At 42.2% G+C, this 18530-nt stretch overlaps 1 protein-coding gene across 1 annotated transcript in view; it reads right to left on the reverse strand.

Moving 5' to 3' along the window:
- LOC124158226 (protein prickle-like) overlaps positions 1–13012 on the reverse strand; it is a 251085-nt gene extending 238073 nt beyond the window's left edge. The window contains exon 1 of the mRNA XM_046533414.1: positions 8118–13012. Coding sequence (XP_046389370.1) covers positions 8118–9406 — 1289 coding nt within the window. The 5' untranslated portion in view covers positions 9407–13012. The remainder of the gene's footprint in view (positions 1–8117) is intronic.
- Positions 13013–18530: the final 5518 nt, after the last annotated feature.

Genomic DNA, 18530 nt, shown 5'->3' on the forward strand with positions numbered 1-18530 from the left:
ATTTAAAAAGTACTTGGTTGAGAGACCAATTGAAATACTATAAATTAATGAAAAAGAATATACGCTTAACTTTCGAAACAAATTTAGCTGCTACCTATTAAAGACACAATATTGAACTAAACCTACGAATTTAAAAGAATACCCCGACTTTTCCATTACTAAAACATAAAGGTTGTATAAAACACTAAAATCATGATAAAGTGCTCTTCTGCGACATCCAAAACTCAAAATCACTTGCACATGTTAAAAATGTGGGTTTTGTACATCATTTGTTCAAATCATTCAGATTTTCTCTTTTTTACATTGACCTAGTGACCAGCAAATGGCAGCACCTGAGTAAGGATTTCCCCATTCATACTCTCTTTTGGTTGGCTACACAGATTCTTGCTGCCCAAATTCATGCTCCCCAATGGCTAACTAGTTGGGACACGGCTTTAGCTAGAGGGTGCGAAATTCGAATAAACGGGATGGGACATATCGCATTATTTGATAGTAGATATTCGGTTGTAGCGGCTAAAGGCCGTTTTACACGGTACACGGAATTGCGCAATCTGACGTACGTGCGAAGGCAAAATTTCGTCGTGTAAAGCGGTGAATTGCTAGAACAACTGCGAGAATGCGTGGATGCGAGACGGCAAAATAGCCCCTCTTCTAATTTCGATCGTGCATTCGCGCCATTCCACGCCATTTTAGAAATTAATGCAGCTCTAACCTGCGCAATTCCGTGCCCCGTGTAAAACGGCCTCAAGACACTACGATTCCCACAGCGTTGCTTTGCGCGTCAAGACTGATAGAGAAAATCACACTCGAGAAAACACCCCTTATTATTTTAAAAGAGGAAAATGCAACATGCCGAGATACTCATTTCTCTCCCGCCCTTCCCTTGTGACTTCCTGCATTTTTCTGCGAATATTTCGCCACATTATTTCACATAGCAGGTAGAATGGTGCGGTCCCGATGAGGAAGAAAACTTGGATATCGAGCAAAATGAGCGGTTGCACATTCCGTCTCGCGAGAATTCCGCCCGCTCTGCAATTAATCCATTTCCAGATAGACTGTTCCCGCATAATTGCTCCGGTTCTCCCGCAGCTATCATTATAATAAAAAAAAACTCTCATCCCACGCCAATCTTTTGTCGCATTTGTCGGATTAGGAAATTTCCGCGTTCATTCTCCATCGCAGACCTAAATTTCCATCCCTACGGCTGGGTCTATTCCCATTTGCAGTTCCCTTACTTTCTTTTCGTAGTCTGGTTTTGATTCTATTTAACATTTTGAGAAATATCAAATTTCCAAAATGATATGGAACACATGATATTAAGAAATAATAGAAGGAAAAAATCTACCGTCCCCATGATAATTATCTGTTCTACCTAAAACGTGTGTTAAAACTTAGCGCCTAATCTGCTCACACTACATGACAAAATAATTTCATGAATATCCCACAATTATTACAGAGGGACCGACTAAACATCACCTTCACACTATGCGGAAGTCAGTAAGTAATTTATAGATTTGTACTAATTATGCATGCAAAAGTGGATTTATAGTTAATGGTCGCAACAATTTTTCGCAGATATTATTGTTATTGGTTTTGACAGCAGTCTGTGGCTTAGTCCAATTGGTTCAACTCTCAGACGGCGAGCTTTCATGACAAAATTCAGGATATTCGTTGGGAACTCTCTGACCACCCACCGTACAGCCCTTACCTTGCACCTACCGACTACTTCCTCTTCTTGCACTTGAAACAGTGGTTCGGTGGACAACAATTAGAATCCGACGAGAACTCCACGGCGTTGTCAATTGGATCAACTCTCAGTCGGCGAGCTTCTACGCAGAGGGTTTAAAGAAGCCAGTGCAGTGTTACGAAAAATGCTTAGAAGTGAACGGTGATTCTATAGAGAAGTGAAGTAGGCTTCTAGCTGACTAAAAGGGCCAGTAAAATGTGTTTCATATGAGTATATTTTTTCCTTTGACCAAACGGACCTTACTTTTGAATATGCCGCGTACATTCAACCACGGGTACTAATTCATATTATAATGCATAGGACGACTTTGAATGTAAATATATATGGAAAGTTATATTTCACGGTGAACAAGGACTTGAGCCAACGACCCTCAGTAGACAGGCACAATAGTTGAACCTAAGGAAATGGAAATTATTTCATGAGCCTCAAACCATTTGTTCGTAGAAAACTTCACAAAATAGTCTTCACTTCTACCAAAAAGTCTATAAAAAATTATAACTCCGAGGAACTTGTTGATACTTTCATGATTTTGATTCAAATCGGCGATAATTAAAAAGGCTACTTCTCATTGAAGTTGAAATACAATGAATATTTTCATGCCTACAAAAAAAGCAAGCTAAAGGGTAATGAATAATCTTGATGAGACATTATATTCACACCACGGTAGGGGAGAACCGGTCACACATTTAGATGTAGGTGCCGATTATATTCAAACTGTTAAGTATAAATCAACGATATCAGCAAGTCCGGAAAGAAAATGACAAACGATGGAAACTGGCCGATTAAAAAGTTAACCATGATATAAAAATTGCTCACATGTGATCAAAAACGAAGATAGTGAAAAGCAGGAATAACGGTAGCTTTTCAAGCAGCGAGGCTCCTTTAGAACACCATTTTACGCGTCATAAATGACAAATTTGCCGGCCTCGGTAGCGGCGGGGATAAGTTCTCGCCTGCAAACCGAAGGTCGCGCGTTCGAGTCCCGCCTGGATAGATAGCCCCTACTCGGAATGGTAGTACGTGTTAGTCCTTGTTTCATATTATATCCCCGATACAACATGAAACGTAATATGGCCTTATGGCGATAAAGCCATAAGGCCATATTACGTGGCTTAATCGCTATAAGGCCATAAATGAGCAGTTTTTGTTGCAAAAAACAATTTAAAAAAAATTAAATTTCGCTAATAATAGGGAGCACTTAACATATTAAAAAAATAATAAAATGAAAAAAATCTGCTCATCCTACGATGATACGTTCTTTGAAAAATACATGCAAACGATTTAGTGCCTAACTTAATTAGGTGCTAATAATATGCGCCTAGCGGTGCCTCGTCGGCATGAAGCAGAAAAAAGCGCGAATTGCGTAAGGCTATTCGAAGCATAAATTACACTCTGAAAGAGACAAGGTAAATAGGCATGTTATTCCTGCGACATAGGCTGAAATTCAATCATTCGAGATTTTCTATTAGCATTAAGCCAATGCGATAATTATTATTTATTGGCAGAGAGAAACGGGGTAAATTGAAGGATAATTCTTCGACTACTCTCAATCTAAAACAGTATTTTAGCGCCGCGGTCACGTGAATTACCTCGATTTTCAATTACCACTCCAGCGGTAGCGAACCTTTGGAGCGGAGAGGATAGCAATAATACGTTGTCAACAGTAATTACGCTTCACATGAAGCCGTCCGTTGAAATCGCGTGGGTGCATTCTGCACGTGTTGCAGACGCACAGCTTGTGCTGTGAGGTAAAATTCACCGCAGTGGAGGTAGGCAGCCGGACATTCAAGATTAATTCCTTCCTAAGCCAGCGGTACGGGCTGCAAAAGACACAAGAGGAATGTACGACTCATGTTTCGATAATGGATGGTACCTATTACGGGAGTTCATCGTTACGGACATCAGGAGATAATTAATAAGGAAGATGAAACAGAGAAGCGCATAAATTCATAGTGGAAAAACGAATCCCGTGGAAAAAAGAGCATATTATAATCTGCCATAATACCTAACGTTTAAGAGCCACAGAAGGAAAATATAAAGTTGCAGTGACACTTAAATAATTTATATTTAGAAAAATATCGAAATTATCGTTGATATGTCGGATGAACATATTAAAAATTGGTTTTCTTCGAGATATTGTGATGATATTAATGAAATACATAAAAAGTTTCACTTAAAAAAACTAAAATGTATGCATAATAATCCTTAATTTTATTTAAGAAAATGAGAAAATATGAAGAAGGCTTTGAAAAGAGCTGGTAAGTACTCAAAAGGACTGCATTTCACTACTGGAAGATGGGAAAATCCGTTTAAATTAACCGCAAATAATATTTTTTATGCTGATCCCGGAAACGAAAATTGGCATCAAGGTGAAGGTAATTGTGAGAACGATAACAATAATTTGAAATAAATTCAATCCGGTTAGCGAGCTCCAATACTTACAATAAACCCTAAAAGTATTAAATTTATAAATAGGTATGTTGCAGTGAACAGTGATATAACTGACCGTAAAATAAATTGCACAGTGAACTTCAGGATTCTTCGTCGAAAAATTAAGCGTGAAAATCGAATCATTAGAGCTTGAATGAACATAGATCGAGTGTTTCGGATGCAATGCATGTGTGCTATAATGCATAATTAAGAAAAACTAGAAAACTCAAAGGCTAGGAAATCAGAAAGCAGTATGAGAAAAAATGGACTTAATTAGACCTTCCTAATAATTAGGTTGCTCTTAGACGTCCGGACCAAAAAATGTGAGAAGGGCAGGCACGTAATTGGGTCAGAAAGGATTCATTAAAGATTCAATTTTCGCTTTAATAACATCCCCTTAACAAAAAGACAATACGGAGTAATTCGTGATATTATGGTCAATTAGGTCGTGAGATGAGAATGTACTACAAAACGGAACACAGAGCTCATCGCTGACGATGATTGCTAGTACAAATGAATGGCGCACAAATTCATACCGTCCAAGCCTTTTCCCTGTTTCAAAATTACCCCCCAAAAAATGGAAACTTGGAAAGTTTTGGAAGACAATAGAAGATTCAAAATCGGTCATTTTTCTGCCAGGGTAGCGATTCACAAACCCAATGCCAGAGTTACCCACGTCTTAAAATTAATAATTACTAGGGGTAAAGATAAAATTTGAAAGTAATTATACTTTAAAAAAATCAAAACCACGAAACTGAATATTAATTTAACATAAAATCCAATATTTCATTGAATTTAAGAATATTTGCGTATTCGGAGTGGTGAACTTAAAGGCATTGGAAACTATGAGTAATTGCTGCTACCACTAAGTTAATGCGGTGACACAGAAATGGAAGAAACATTTGAAAGCGAGGGCTATTGGGAGCCGAAAAAAATTATAATCTACACGTATTGCTTAAATAAAAAGCTCGGCATTGCAACTAAAACAGAAGAAACAAAATAATATAATATTTCAACTGAAGATAGAAAGTGTAGAAGCAAATTGGAATAAGGTTTTTTCAAGTATGTTAGAACAAGATAACACTACTGCCGGTGGAGGAGAAATGAAAGAGGAAATCTTTGTATTCTACAATACCATGTGAGCAAAATGTGCTGCAAAATAGAAAATTAGGATAGAAAAAAGGGTTCTACATGGCTTCTCTGATATAATTCAAAAGGTTTTACATAATACAACAAAATATGAGAAATTTAAGCGTAGTTCAAGGCAATCGAAACAAGAACATACAAGAAACCATATTCATTGAAGCCACGCCAAACCAGAGATTAACGAATGTTTGTCTTCACTGGTCTCAGCCATTTGTTTCCTCCAGTGAGTCTTAATAAAGGTCATTTCAGGCACAAAAAGTCCCGTAAATAGTCACACCATGGCAAATACTTGGTTAACGTAGAGGGATGTGATAAGAGAAAAGGGGATCGTATTCAGGGATGCTGTTGGGTTTCGGTCACCGCCCCAGAGTATCGACCAATTCGTTACCTGTGGCCACTTATTATTTCTTATAGATTACATATTCACTGAAAATATAGATGTCGATTGCTTTGATGTGAGAATCAAGTGCTTGCCAACTCAAAGACAGCATTTTTAAGTAATAAGTAAGCAATCCTCAGATCGATAAGTAAATACTAAATGGTGGAGATTAATCATGACTCTGCACCAAAAGTGCACGTATGTGGAGAAGACATGGATGAATTTATTTTCAATTCCAATATTGGGAAAGCGAGACTTGATTGAGAGAAATAAGATTTAAACACACATTTGCACAGAGAAAGTACGTTTCCCTGGAGACACAGCTTTGAGAACTGAAACGGTAAATTCTCCGAGGAAACTAGGAACAACAATCAAGAAGAACGACTTGATTATAAGAACAGAGTTTACAGGCAGTTAATCGTTGAGGGAAAAGTTAGCTGACGCGATCGTTAACTCTGGGGTTTCAAAAAGATGGAAAAATTATATGATAGAGTTCTGATACCACAACTGCTGCGACGATTATTAACGCAAAATAGAGAACAGCAATAAAGAAAATATAAAATACATATCCTATATCAATAATAGTTGCTATCGGCTCTAAACAGAAAAGTCGTAAGGTTGAAAAGATAGAGAAAATAGTAAAAATATATAAATGAAAGAACGTTAATCAAAGCTTAAGTAGACAAAAGGGGGCAGCGCAACTTCTAGTTCAGTGGTAACGAGAGGGAAATAGACGTTGAATATTCGTGAAAAGGTAATCTTAAGTAGTTGGCATTGAAAAAGAGACTATGACCAGCCGTAAGCTAGAATGAAACATAATGCCTCCCAAGCGCTTCCAAAAATATTTGTAAATCTGTGAGAGAGAGAGACTGCAACAACATGTTAAATAACGAAAAAGGGCAAGTTTCTCTGATCTTGTGCCCAAGAAATTCAAAGCAGGCATAAAACGAAGATAATCGTTATTCACGGGTTCAATTTCATTCAATTCAATCGTTCTTTAATAAATGAGCACAGTGGTAAGAAAAGAGTACGAGGATTAATTTACAGAAAATGAGAAATTTCATAACATTCCGAGATTATGATCGTAGAGACTCAGAGAGACTACCATCATAACCTGAGAGCGAAAATTGAAAATAAAATAGCGGCCCTCAATTTACCAACAAATTTCGTCTCAGCAGATGTTCGGTAAGAAATGATGAGGACACAACTCGAACAAAGAGAAAACAACCCGATCAACTCACAAAATCTATTAGGGAAAGTGGATGAAAGCTATAGACAATTCCTCGCGGCAAAAAATCCAGGAAACCCAACGTGAACGAAAGAATCATCGTTCCACATTTCTTGACAGAAAAACCCGGAGACTGCTATCTTCAATAAACTTCTGCGCCCAGAAAAAAAGTGGAGAAAAGGCACTTAAGGGAAGGGAGCAATCAAGATGGAATGGTCCCCGAGTTTCTTCCAAGTTCCCAATCCCATGCGGCCACAGAAATTTCCAATGATTGATGACGGCCCACGCTTCCGAAAGATATAGCCGGGGAGACGGGAGGGTGTGTGGTAAGGAAAAAATCATTCACGTCAATTACACGCGATTCCCACCTGTAATCCGTCGTGTCATTGAGGAGATATTTCCCTTCGGATGGCCGCGGGCTCGTCGTCCACTCTCTTTCCCTCGCCATCCTCCGAACGCCATCGGGCAAGACTCATTAAAAGTGCTCGGACGCGGCAGACGAGGATGAAAAAATGGAATTATATAGGGTAGGCATAATTTTCGGGTGTGTGCGCCACACGGATACGCCCATATACACCCACATTTACCTACCTAAGGTCTCAACAGCAAAAGATGCCCGACAGTGTTCTCGACAACATTCATTTTTACAGGGAAATTACAGATTTTTTTTAATTCCTCAACCCAATTCAGATAAATAAATGCGAAGTTCAATTGCCATCATTAATATCAGTTTGGATCATGCATTATATAGAGGTTTTTAATTTGCTTAGATAAGAAAGATACTGTATTAAAAAGAGTCTCATCTGACCATACATTTTCTCGTCCGTCACCGGAAATAATGGATAAAACTACAATTTCAAATACATATAAATAAAATGCTCCAATATGATGCACAAGCTGGTTCCGAAAAACGTGTGGAGAAATGGAAAACTTCAGGGGATCGCAGACGACCTGCATTAAATATAGAACTAAATATGGGTTCTGAGTGACACACTGCGTGCATTTAAATTTATTTAAAGCATCTCACATAATATGGCATTCATGTTATAGTGTATTTGGCACCGATAAATGACACTTGGTCACAAAAACAAGCATCATCCGCCAAGTCATTAAACCACCTTCATTAGGGTACTATGAGTTTTCCGCATTCCCCTCTGGATCCTATATTATTACGAGGTAAAACTTACCCGCATGTCCCAGAAGCGGTGATTCCGCCCCCGGCAGCCGTACAGGTCCCTCGCCGCGCGTCCTTACCGCCCTCCAATGGCAGTGCCACGCCCCCACTATCCTCTTCCTCCTCCTCCGTCCGCTCCGCGCCGCTGCCGCTCCCCTCCTCCCCCGCCTTGGCCGCCTCCCGCGCCGCTTTGGCCGCCTCCGCAGCCAACTTCCGCTGCTCCCACATGTGTCGGTAGATTTTCTCTCGTCGCGCGGGCAGGCCGCCGTGCACCCAGCACACCTTCCACCAGTGGCGGCACGCCAGCACGCCGCCGAACGACCCCACGCTTCCCTTGCGCTTCTTGCCCGGGGCGGAGGTCGGCGTGGCGGGCGCATTCTTCGCCTCCTTCACCTCTGGAGTGCCCTTGCCTTTCTCTTCGCCCTCCTGCAGACCCCACGACATGTGACCCATCTTGAAGCCCTCCTCCTCCATCACCACCGTCTTGGACTGCTCCAGGGGGAAGCCGTGTCGCCCGATGTTGTCGTAGTCCCGGCAGTTGCCGTACGACGGCGAGGAGGGCGACGTATTTACGGGTGCCGGAGGATCACCACCGCTGAATCTAAGATCTTCACAACCCCTCCACGCCCCCAGGCAAGGCCTTCGACCCGTGCTATAGAATTCCTCCATGGTTATCCTGCCTTCAGTCCTTTTCTCTGGAGACGGCACCGCACTATCCCTCACTGACAGCTTTCTGAGTGCAACCTCTGTGCCGCTCTCATTAAATTCTGCTTTCGGGATCCTTCCGTGCACGTTTGATGGTAGCCGGAGTTTGGGAACACCGTTGGGACGTACGCCCGTCTCTCCATTGACACGGCTTCCGCCGTTGGCGTCGTGGGAGAGCCGCGAGTTAGTCTCTTCGCCGCTTCGGCCGTTGAAGTCTACGCCGCTGCGACCATTGAAGTCTCCCGCGACGGCCACTGAAGCGTTGGCGTACTCCTCACCATTGGAGCAGCTCGGCTGCCGAGGCGAGTTGCTGTAGGTGGCGTACTCATGGTGCGGCGGTGCCCGGGGGAGGGGCACGGCCCGCGGCTTGGGGGGCAGCGGGAGACCGTTGTCGGCGCCCCGCCGCCTCCACGGCCCGGTGGCTAGGCTCCCGCCGTCGCTCTGGCCGCCAATTCCCATGACGACACCATTGAGCTCGCCGTAGCGAACGTATCGGAACGAATCTATGTCCTCTCCACGGGTCCTCGAGCACTGGACCTGCTCGTCCATGCGATGATCATCGGCCATACCAACTGTCCTCATACAAGAATTGCACATAACGGTCCCTTAATCCATGGAAAGAGTGCGCTCAATCTCTGTTTCGGGAAAATTTAATCCTTCGAAGATTTCACTGATGGCGAGAAACTTCGAATTTTACAATTGGTAAGAGAGATTTTCATAAAACCACTGGACGGCTGAGCGAGATAGCATCGAGCCACAAAACGTGCTTTTTATTGGGTGACAAAGGACGTTTTATGCGTTGTCCCACGCAGTGTGGTCAAGACTTCTCGAGTGACACTCCTTCGAGCAAAATTTCCTAAAACGCAGACACTTTCCAACCGAACGCTAAATCCATCCCTTCACTCTCATTAAGGTAGAAATACGATACCATCAACCCTGTTTTCTCTTCCATCCAGCAGTTAAAATCACAAAAAGACGACGTCAATGAAATATAAGGTAGTGCACTCAACCTATGGCTATAACCTCAATTAAATATGTGATACCCGTATTGAATTTACGCAAGAAGCGCACTACTATCAAGTTCTGAGCAGAAGAAGGCGAGAGAAATAATCACGGCTTTAGCGCAATGCAGATCGAGGAGATGTGATTACCTTTTCATCAGCAAGTGATAAACCCGCTATAACCCTCACGATTCGACCTGCTTAGAAGGATTCCACGCAGCAGAATCTCCGGTCTAATAAACAAGGAGGGCTGGATCAGTTGACATTTATGGTATTACTCCTCCCAGCATCCCCGATTGTCGCTTCCCCAGGCGTAAATACCCAGACGAAAGACAGGGTCTTAAGATTCCGATTTTTTGCCTCGCTTTCCTCTGCGAGCTGATTCACCTCCGGCTCCCCTTTACGTGACGCATAAATTCGCGGGCATCGCGTAAGCAGGGCGATGGCGGAAAGGGGAGATAAATCTGAGGAAATGGGCGACCGATCCTTCCACGCGGAAACCGGTAGCCTCTCTTCACCCCGTCAGCCAGCCTTCAGCAGATGGTGGCCGCGTCCAAGATGGGCCGCGGAGTCAAGAGGTTAATTAGCCGCTAAATCGACCGCGCCCCGGAGAGAGTGAACGCACTGCCGTGTGTGATGAAGCGCTACCGACGTGAGGGGATATATAATGGCGGCTCTCCTCGTCGGCGAGGGCAAAGAAAAGCCTCGACGCGCACTCTTTGCCTTTCTGAAGATAGCTCACTCCTCCTGCCAACCAATTTGGAAGGCGGCCACTTCCTCTCGTCTCGGAGACGGGGATCTTAAGTTGACACCTCGGCAAAGTGTTAATAAAAAAGCACTCTCTAAGCTGCAAAACGAGCGTTCCTCCCCTCCAAAGCGTATAATAAAAAGAAGACGAGGATTATAGTACTTTAAACTGGCTCCGCGGACGAGAAGAAATTATGTATCCACTAATGGATGACAAGAGGAGACTTCATCTTTGTTTGTTCTCACCGTTTCCTTAAAAGGCGCGGGGGATACTATAACAAAAATTTCAATCCCTTGGAATGGAAATGATGAGGGGAATGGTGTGGAATGCAAAGCTACAGCGGGGATCACGAGATGGTGTCGGGGCAGAAGGCCAAATGGCTTCACCGGAACTTGAGAGAAGCGAAGAGGATGCGCTCGGAGAGACACGAAGAGTTGATTGAGGCGAGGACGTGATATTTCCGCGAAAGAATCGCTTTTAAACGCCCGCGGCGTACACTGATGAGATTTGCGTTCGATGTAACCCTTTGTCATCCGCAACACCAGGAGAGAGAGAGAGATGGCAAGCGTGGCTGTGATTTCGGTTTAATTAGGACGTCTGGCGGTCCCGATCGATGGTACAGCGCGACGCAATTGAAAAGAAAGGTGTCCTCGCAATCTTAGCGAGATGAAAAGGGTCGGAAGATTTCGAAGGGGTTGGAGAAATAACGAGAAGACGGCCTCAGCCAAATGCGCGCACGCATTTTCAAGAACACGCTTCGGAGAGGAGCGTCATTTTCAAAAAAACGGCAAAGCCGCAAAGGTAGAATTTTTTACGAGCATATTTATCCGAGGGAGACAACCTGACAAGCTCCGAGGTGGATGTGAAAGAGAAATGGTGAGGGAAGGGATGCGCTTGCCTCGGAGACGACAGCGTTTTATACTTCTCATTTTCTCTTTTCAACCCCTTTTGTCGTTCTCCACGGCGGGCGACGCGCGAAGGAACGAGGAAAAAAAATAGACACGGGCCGCGTGTTATACGAGCGGCTGTTTTTTACGGTGCGCGAGAAAAACCCGAAACCAATCTGTTAACAACCCACTTCACACGTGGTGAGCCCAAAAAAAATTGGAAAGAATTTGTTGATCTAAAGGTAGACCGAGAGAGATAAGTAGAAAAGGGTAGATTTCACTGGACCTACTAGCAGCGACCTCTTCAGGGAATTCGTTCAACAAGCCTTCTCAGGGTTCATGGAAGGTATAGGGTTATCGCATTGTATCAGGCTTCCTTGGAATATATGGAGACTTAGAACTCACGGAAAGTCAACTATGATGCCAAAGAGAATCGCTGAAAATAATGGTAATGCTGCATTCCGTTACATCCATCAATAGAATGATAACTATCGCCGTTTACTACCTCACAGTGTTTGTTTTCAAGAACGGGTTACTTCAGGCAAAACACATAATGTATCTCCAATAAAATAGCCGAAAATATTCCAAATGTTTGCACTCACTTAGCACTGAAATCCAAAGTCGGCGACATTGGTCAAATATCTGGATCCGCACTCGACCAAATCTAAAGAACCGAATTCTCACAATTAGTATAGACAGTAAGGCACCCTTTCATCGTTGAAAGGGAGGAAATAAAATGGCATCTTCAATGAAAGGCGGCACTCGCACGTGCTGTGATGGAGATTAGCACTCGTCAACACAACTCAGCACCGAAGGCGTGAAAACACATTCCGGCTCGACATAACAGACACGCGCGGGGAGCGTGACAAAAAAAGGGTTCCTCTCCAAAAGGGTACACATGCCAAACAGACAAAAACACGGGATATGTCTCTCCCTCAACGGTCAGAGAATTTTCAACGGGTTATGTCTTCTCGGAAGGGCATCCTAAGCTCACACGAAAGACGCAGTGAGAATATTTCTCTGATTGTATGCACAGAGAACTCACTGGAAACACTTTTCCACCAACAAATAACTTCCTAGGATGCACAAATCTATTTCACGATTTTTTAAAACAAATTGAATAATCAATGGCACACGCCTTGTATGGAAGAGTGTGAAACTTGCTCATAATCCACGAGGTTGCGCTTTCACCGAGGAAGAAAAGCAATTATGACCAACAAAACTGGATAAATCCACAAGGGAATAAATTCACACAATTGCCCTCTTCAACACCACTATCTTCACTGAAATAATCCTTGGTAGCAACAATTCCACGACGTTAAAAAAATATCCCGCAGATTCATGGGCACCATCCGCACCAATAAAGAAACAAAACACTCTCCACGTCGGTTTGGTGCTGTATTGCGAACGAAAATCCCCGGCGCGAAATAATCCTCGGGTTGACGAATAGGAGGGATGCGCGAAGTGATAATAATAATCCTTTCGCGTCACGTTTCGGAAGACCGCGGACTACGCTCGGTGGTCACTTGCGGCGGATGGGCAGTGCGCGGTCGCCGGCAAACCGCCTCTGTCGGTCCCTCACTGCGAGACTCTCACAACACGACTGACTGCGAAATGGGAGACGAAGCGAAAGGAAGGGAGAAAGAGGGGTTGGGGGTGAGAGGTAGGTCCCCTGGGTGGGGGCGGAGGGGAGGGAGAGAAATGAGGAGGAAGGAGGGTTGGGGAAAGGCCTCTCTATCTCCCCACCTCCTCGAAGGGGAGGAGGCGACGCACCAGCCAACCACCCAGAAGGCTTTAAAAAGACGAGCGGGCTCGAGGAGAGGGGGGAAGCGTCTTGACGGACTACCAAGCCATAGCCATTAGCCCCCATACCATTCTACCCCCCCTCTCCACAAACACCCTGCCGCCTCGGGGTTCTTCCCTTCCCAGAGAGCTCCGCCCCTTCCACTCCGAAAGGGGGGCTGCTCCCGAGAAATGTTCCCCGAGTTTTATAACATCGCTTCTCTTTCTTTGTTGAAAAATGTGCGCCTTCTGAACCCGAAGCTTTGAAGAAAGTGAGGCCAGATCAGGGCACCGGGCAACTTTCCTGTTCGTTTCGACCGAACGCCGAGCGTCCGCTACGAGGCCAAACACCACACATATCGCACCGCTTCCATCGCTTCGACCCATGAGCATGTTAAACAACGAAGCAAAGTGTGACCTTCTATATTATTTCTACTGTATAGATACCTTTTTCTCAACTCATACGCAACCAAACTCTACAAATGAGGTACCAAAATGCACAGAATTTATCAGAGAACATGCGACGGCATATCTTACTTCCTAAATATTGCTATTGTTTCCTAAAATTGGTTTTTAAATAATAATAAAAACCAAAAACATGTGTACATATTCCTGACGTTAACGGCGCACAAACTGATACATTTGTTCATTTGCAACAATATCACGCATTTTTTAAATAACTTTTATCAAAATGCGGCTGATTCCTTATTCAAGTGTCCTGTTGATACGTAAGCATGAGTCATCATGTGCGTTTAACAGAGGATAGTGTAATTACTTCCAATGTTGTGTTTAAAGAGGTCCTCTGACCTCCATTTGTACATGAACATTCCAATTAAATTTGTACATAAGACCCTGCCTTTTTTCTACATTTCAAATTAGAAACGCGCCTATCCCTCTGTGGACCTGCATTGAAAAGAGCGGGGGAAGCCCGCTAGGAGCGGGCGCAGCACGCTCGTAAAATCTTACTTTACATGGTAACTAGACGAGTTTAGATGTTTACGAGAAAATACTGAGTAAATATTTACTATTTGATATAGTGTTAGATTTTGAGAAGTGACTTTTTTAGAAATACTTTTCAAGAATATAAATTTCAAGATGTTTTGTGTATATTTTGAAAAGGACTATAAATTTGTCGTCGAGGAATGGAGACATAATACGACCGGTCAATCCTCTGAACCATTCAGAGATTTGAGGTGCTGACATGAGGTGTACTTTTGAGGTATTTCAAACAATACCCGACGTAGACTCTTCAAGCACGCGTAGTAGCGACGCATACAATAACAATGGGAACAGAACCACGTATTCAAAATATTCCCTTGATGGATTTCCTGCCTTAGCTATATCTATGTAAGTCCTTTTCAACTAATGTCTTCTATGTACACATTAGAAAACAGCAACTATCCACCTTTTCAAAACAAGGCTAACAAATTTCCAACACCAGCGGATCACACAAGCTTATGCATGAAATAGAAAATTTACCAAGGCGGAATACGAACCAGAGGTCCTCGGTTTGAAACCCATCGTTGGCTGGGGACATTAGTGTGCACATTGAGTTTGAAGTATTACTTACAGTTAGTAAATATCCTGCTTCTCAATATTTGCTTTTGATTCTGACATTCTTTCAATCATTCGATTTACTTCCCTTCCCGACACTGCTTCAGCTCGTGTGCTATACGTATACTTCAAGGTATATTTCCCAATCTGCTTGCAGCCAGAGTTTGGATTATGAGCAAAGGAAGTTTGGTTTATTGGGATTATTAGTCAAGTACAACTGCAACATGAATCGCTTCGGTAAAACGAAACGCGTAGAGCAAAAAAAAATCGTTGGAAATATTGCAATATCTCACCAATATTACTAATTTCCACCACATCGTGGCATCATACAAAATAATTTTTTTACGGTTCAAATTTCATATTCGTGCACGATAAGGAAGAAAAGCAGCACTAATACAAACATTAGTAATTTTTATTTCTTGGAATGGGGAAGTTTTCCAGAATTTTCTATTCATTTTAGAACATTAATTATCATACGTCAGGATAACTATTTACCGATGCGTTTATAATATAACAGTTCACTTTAATGGAAGTGATTAGAGTATAATGGATACACCGCTAGTAATTATATTATGCATTTAGCAACATAATACCACGCATCGTGCGGATACCCCCATAAATTTGCTTTCCACCGCGCATAAGGCATTAACCCACCTTCGTGCTCATGCACTCGTAATATTTCGTCTTAATCTTAGACCGCGGGGTTGAATTAAGAGGTTAATTCTCGAAAGCGTTTGGGAAAGGGGGCATTTCAATGGGTCTTACATGTATATTCCACTCAGACTGAAGTGAGCTGCCTGCCAACGACCCGGGCAAAAGGCATTCGTCAACACCCCTACCTCCATCCTCGACCACCACGAATTCACAGTAAGGAAATTGGTTGGAATCTCCTGAGAAACTCGCTCCTCAAAGGAAAACGAGAAGCTCCCAAAGTAATATCAGCGATTGGCCGTCCTTTATAATAGCACGAAAATAGTATCCAGCAGTGAACTTACGAATATAAAGCTAAAATATGGATAGTAGAAAAAGATACGAATGCTTCGAGTTTGACTTCACTGACGCTCGGAACGTGCCTAAAACATGTGTTCGTCTATTCCTCGGTAGATGTTTACGATTCCGCATCATGTGATACTATTTTATTGCGAATATAATGCCCAATCTCTTCTTACAGCACGTTATATTTATTTTATTTATTTCACAAAAAAATGCAGGAGAGATATGCTGAAACATTAGTTTGAAGCCTATTTTTTCACAGCATCAACACTGAAATGAAAAATACATAGTAAATAGAGTGAGAAACATACTTTATAATGAATAAAATGAGAACTCTAAGTATCCCAATGATAAAATTAAGCTCAGAAAAGGATTTTGCGATGGTCTGCAAGAGAGTTTCTTCACCGAGTAGGTGGATTCCCTGAGGGCAACACTTATTCCGAGTGCTTGCGCAGCTGCCTTCCCTCCCGACAGCGAAAACCACTTGCGCCGGTCCTGCCTTAAAAATAAGTAGGTACACAGCATTTTCTTCGTGTTCGGCAAAAATGTAGAAAAACGTGATATTATGCCGCCGACGGTAACAAATTCATCCGCAAACGAGCAATTCTTTTACACGGACTTAAGGCTGTACCCCGAAAAAACATTCGGGGGTAGAGGGAGAGGAAAGTTTCCATTCGGAGGAAGGATGATTTGAAGGATCTCTCCCCCAATCACTTCGGGGGAAGGAGAGGTTAAACTAGCCTGAAACCCCAGCTCGGTTCTGCCTAGCACGAACTGATGATAAATTTGCAAGGTGTGGAATGGTAAAGTTAAGCATAGGAGAATCACTTTGTATGATAACTGATTCTAATTTATATTCCATGTGCAAATTTGACACTAGAAATATCGTCTGTCTAAAACGACATTATTAATAAAGTATCCGATTGAGGTAGGTTTGCATGAAATCTTTGCCAAGTATTCTGGCATTGTCCCCATCCTTCACTGTCTTCCCTTTCAATTCACAATAACGCCTACTCCCTTTCATTCTATCTTTAAAAAAAATTCTATTCTCATTCCTCTGCCTCGTTTACCCAGCATTCTACCCTTCAACACAGTTTTCAACATCCCCTCCCAGCTCTTAGTATATTCGCTCCAACCATACCTTCTGTCTCCTCTGTTTCTCATTCGGAAGTTGCCTCTCCCCACCCCCAAACACCGCCATACTAACCTTAAACAAAACCCAAAATGCCACCCCAAGTACCTAAGCAAGGGTATGAAGTCTAATTCGGACGCGGCTTTATTAAGTTTTCGGCTTTACTTGGTACAACCACAAAATGGGAATGGAACTTTATTTTATTGCGTCCCACGCTATCTTTTTATTTCTAAACATAATGATAATAATATTTGGTGATGACAAAACAGCTTCGAAACCAAAATCGGTAATTGAGCGCTTAAAGGAGGAAAGTACCACGCGACTTTTATTTTCCCTTCTAATTGGGAGCTTAATATGGATATAATGGGCAGCACCAACAATAATATCAACTGAAGATCTAAATTTTCACCAATGAAGCTCCCGATAATATCCTTCTCAGCATAAAGTGGCAAATTAGTTCCATAAATAGGAAAAATATATATTTCCTGTTTGAAATCCTGTGCTCAATTTATTTTTTTTTAAGGGATACTTACTTTACAGGTTATAATAAACCTGATATTTCGCGCATCAAAACATTTTATATGGGATGAAAAACCAGAGTGATTATGCCTAAAAAACTAAAATAAGTTCATATTTATTTATAAAGTACTTTGGCAACAACGATATTCCCATTTAAATTCTGCCAAATATTTCAAAGGAGAGAAAGGTCCATTTGCTGAGTGACTCTAAATCTGGTTCATACCTCTACAAGGAGGCATAATAATAAGAAACGGAAATAAGCTATCGATTACTTAGAAAGAATGAGAGGTAACGACGGGGTATGTTCTCATCAATGAATAAGCTTTCCAAGCCGCCGATCGATCAAGTAAGGAGATGGACTTAGTCTCATAATGGAGCCAGTGCTAATGATGCGAAAAAACATATCTGCGCCTTCCCATAGCAGTCGATTGCGAAATTAGTTCCAATTCGCAATTGGCATCTCCGCATTAAGGTCACTGCGATAGATGACAAGGGAGATTAGATAAAAACCCATGTCGGCCCAAGTATGTGAATATTCGAGCCGATTTCTGAGCGAAAAGAAACGTAATATCCCACAGAATCGTTTTTATTCCAGAAGCAATTCAGAATGGATATCTTTTAGAGCAAAAATGGAGAAAATCATATTAAATCCCACTATATATCCAGGTTTCCGTCAACCGACAATACATTTCCGACAGAAACGTTAAATCGACAGAGATATTCCGAACGGATGCGTATGAGAATTCGTTTTTCCCCGAAGAATGAAGAACTTTAATAAATGGTCGGCGGGGCTTCGTAAGAAAATTTCCTTTTTTTATTTAAATGCCCTATTGAGGCGAATTGCGGGGTACTACGGATATGTAGATTATTATTTTTTATAAGAGGCTGAAATGTAATGAGACTAATTTTCAACATTCTACTAGTGAAACATTTGATTTTTAATGTAATTGATTGAATATGCAACAAGAGATCGTGAAAGAAAACTGACCACCAACGACATCAAATATAACTTTATGGAAACAATTTACGTTCAATGGTCCTTCAAGAACTCTATTGCAGTTTCATCTAACACGTAGTTTGCTGAATGTTTTAATATATCATCTAT

The sequence above is a fragment of the Ischnura elegans genome, chromosome 4 (assembly GCF_921293095.1).
Source record: "Ischnura elegans chromosome 4, ioIscEleg1.1, whole genome shotgun sequence".
NCBI lineage: Eukaryota > Metazoa > Arthropoda > Insecta > Odonata > Coenagrionidae > Ischnura > Ischnura elegans.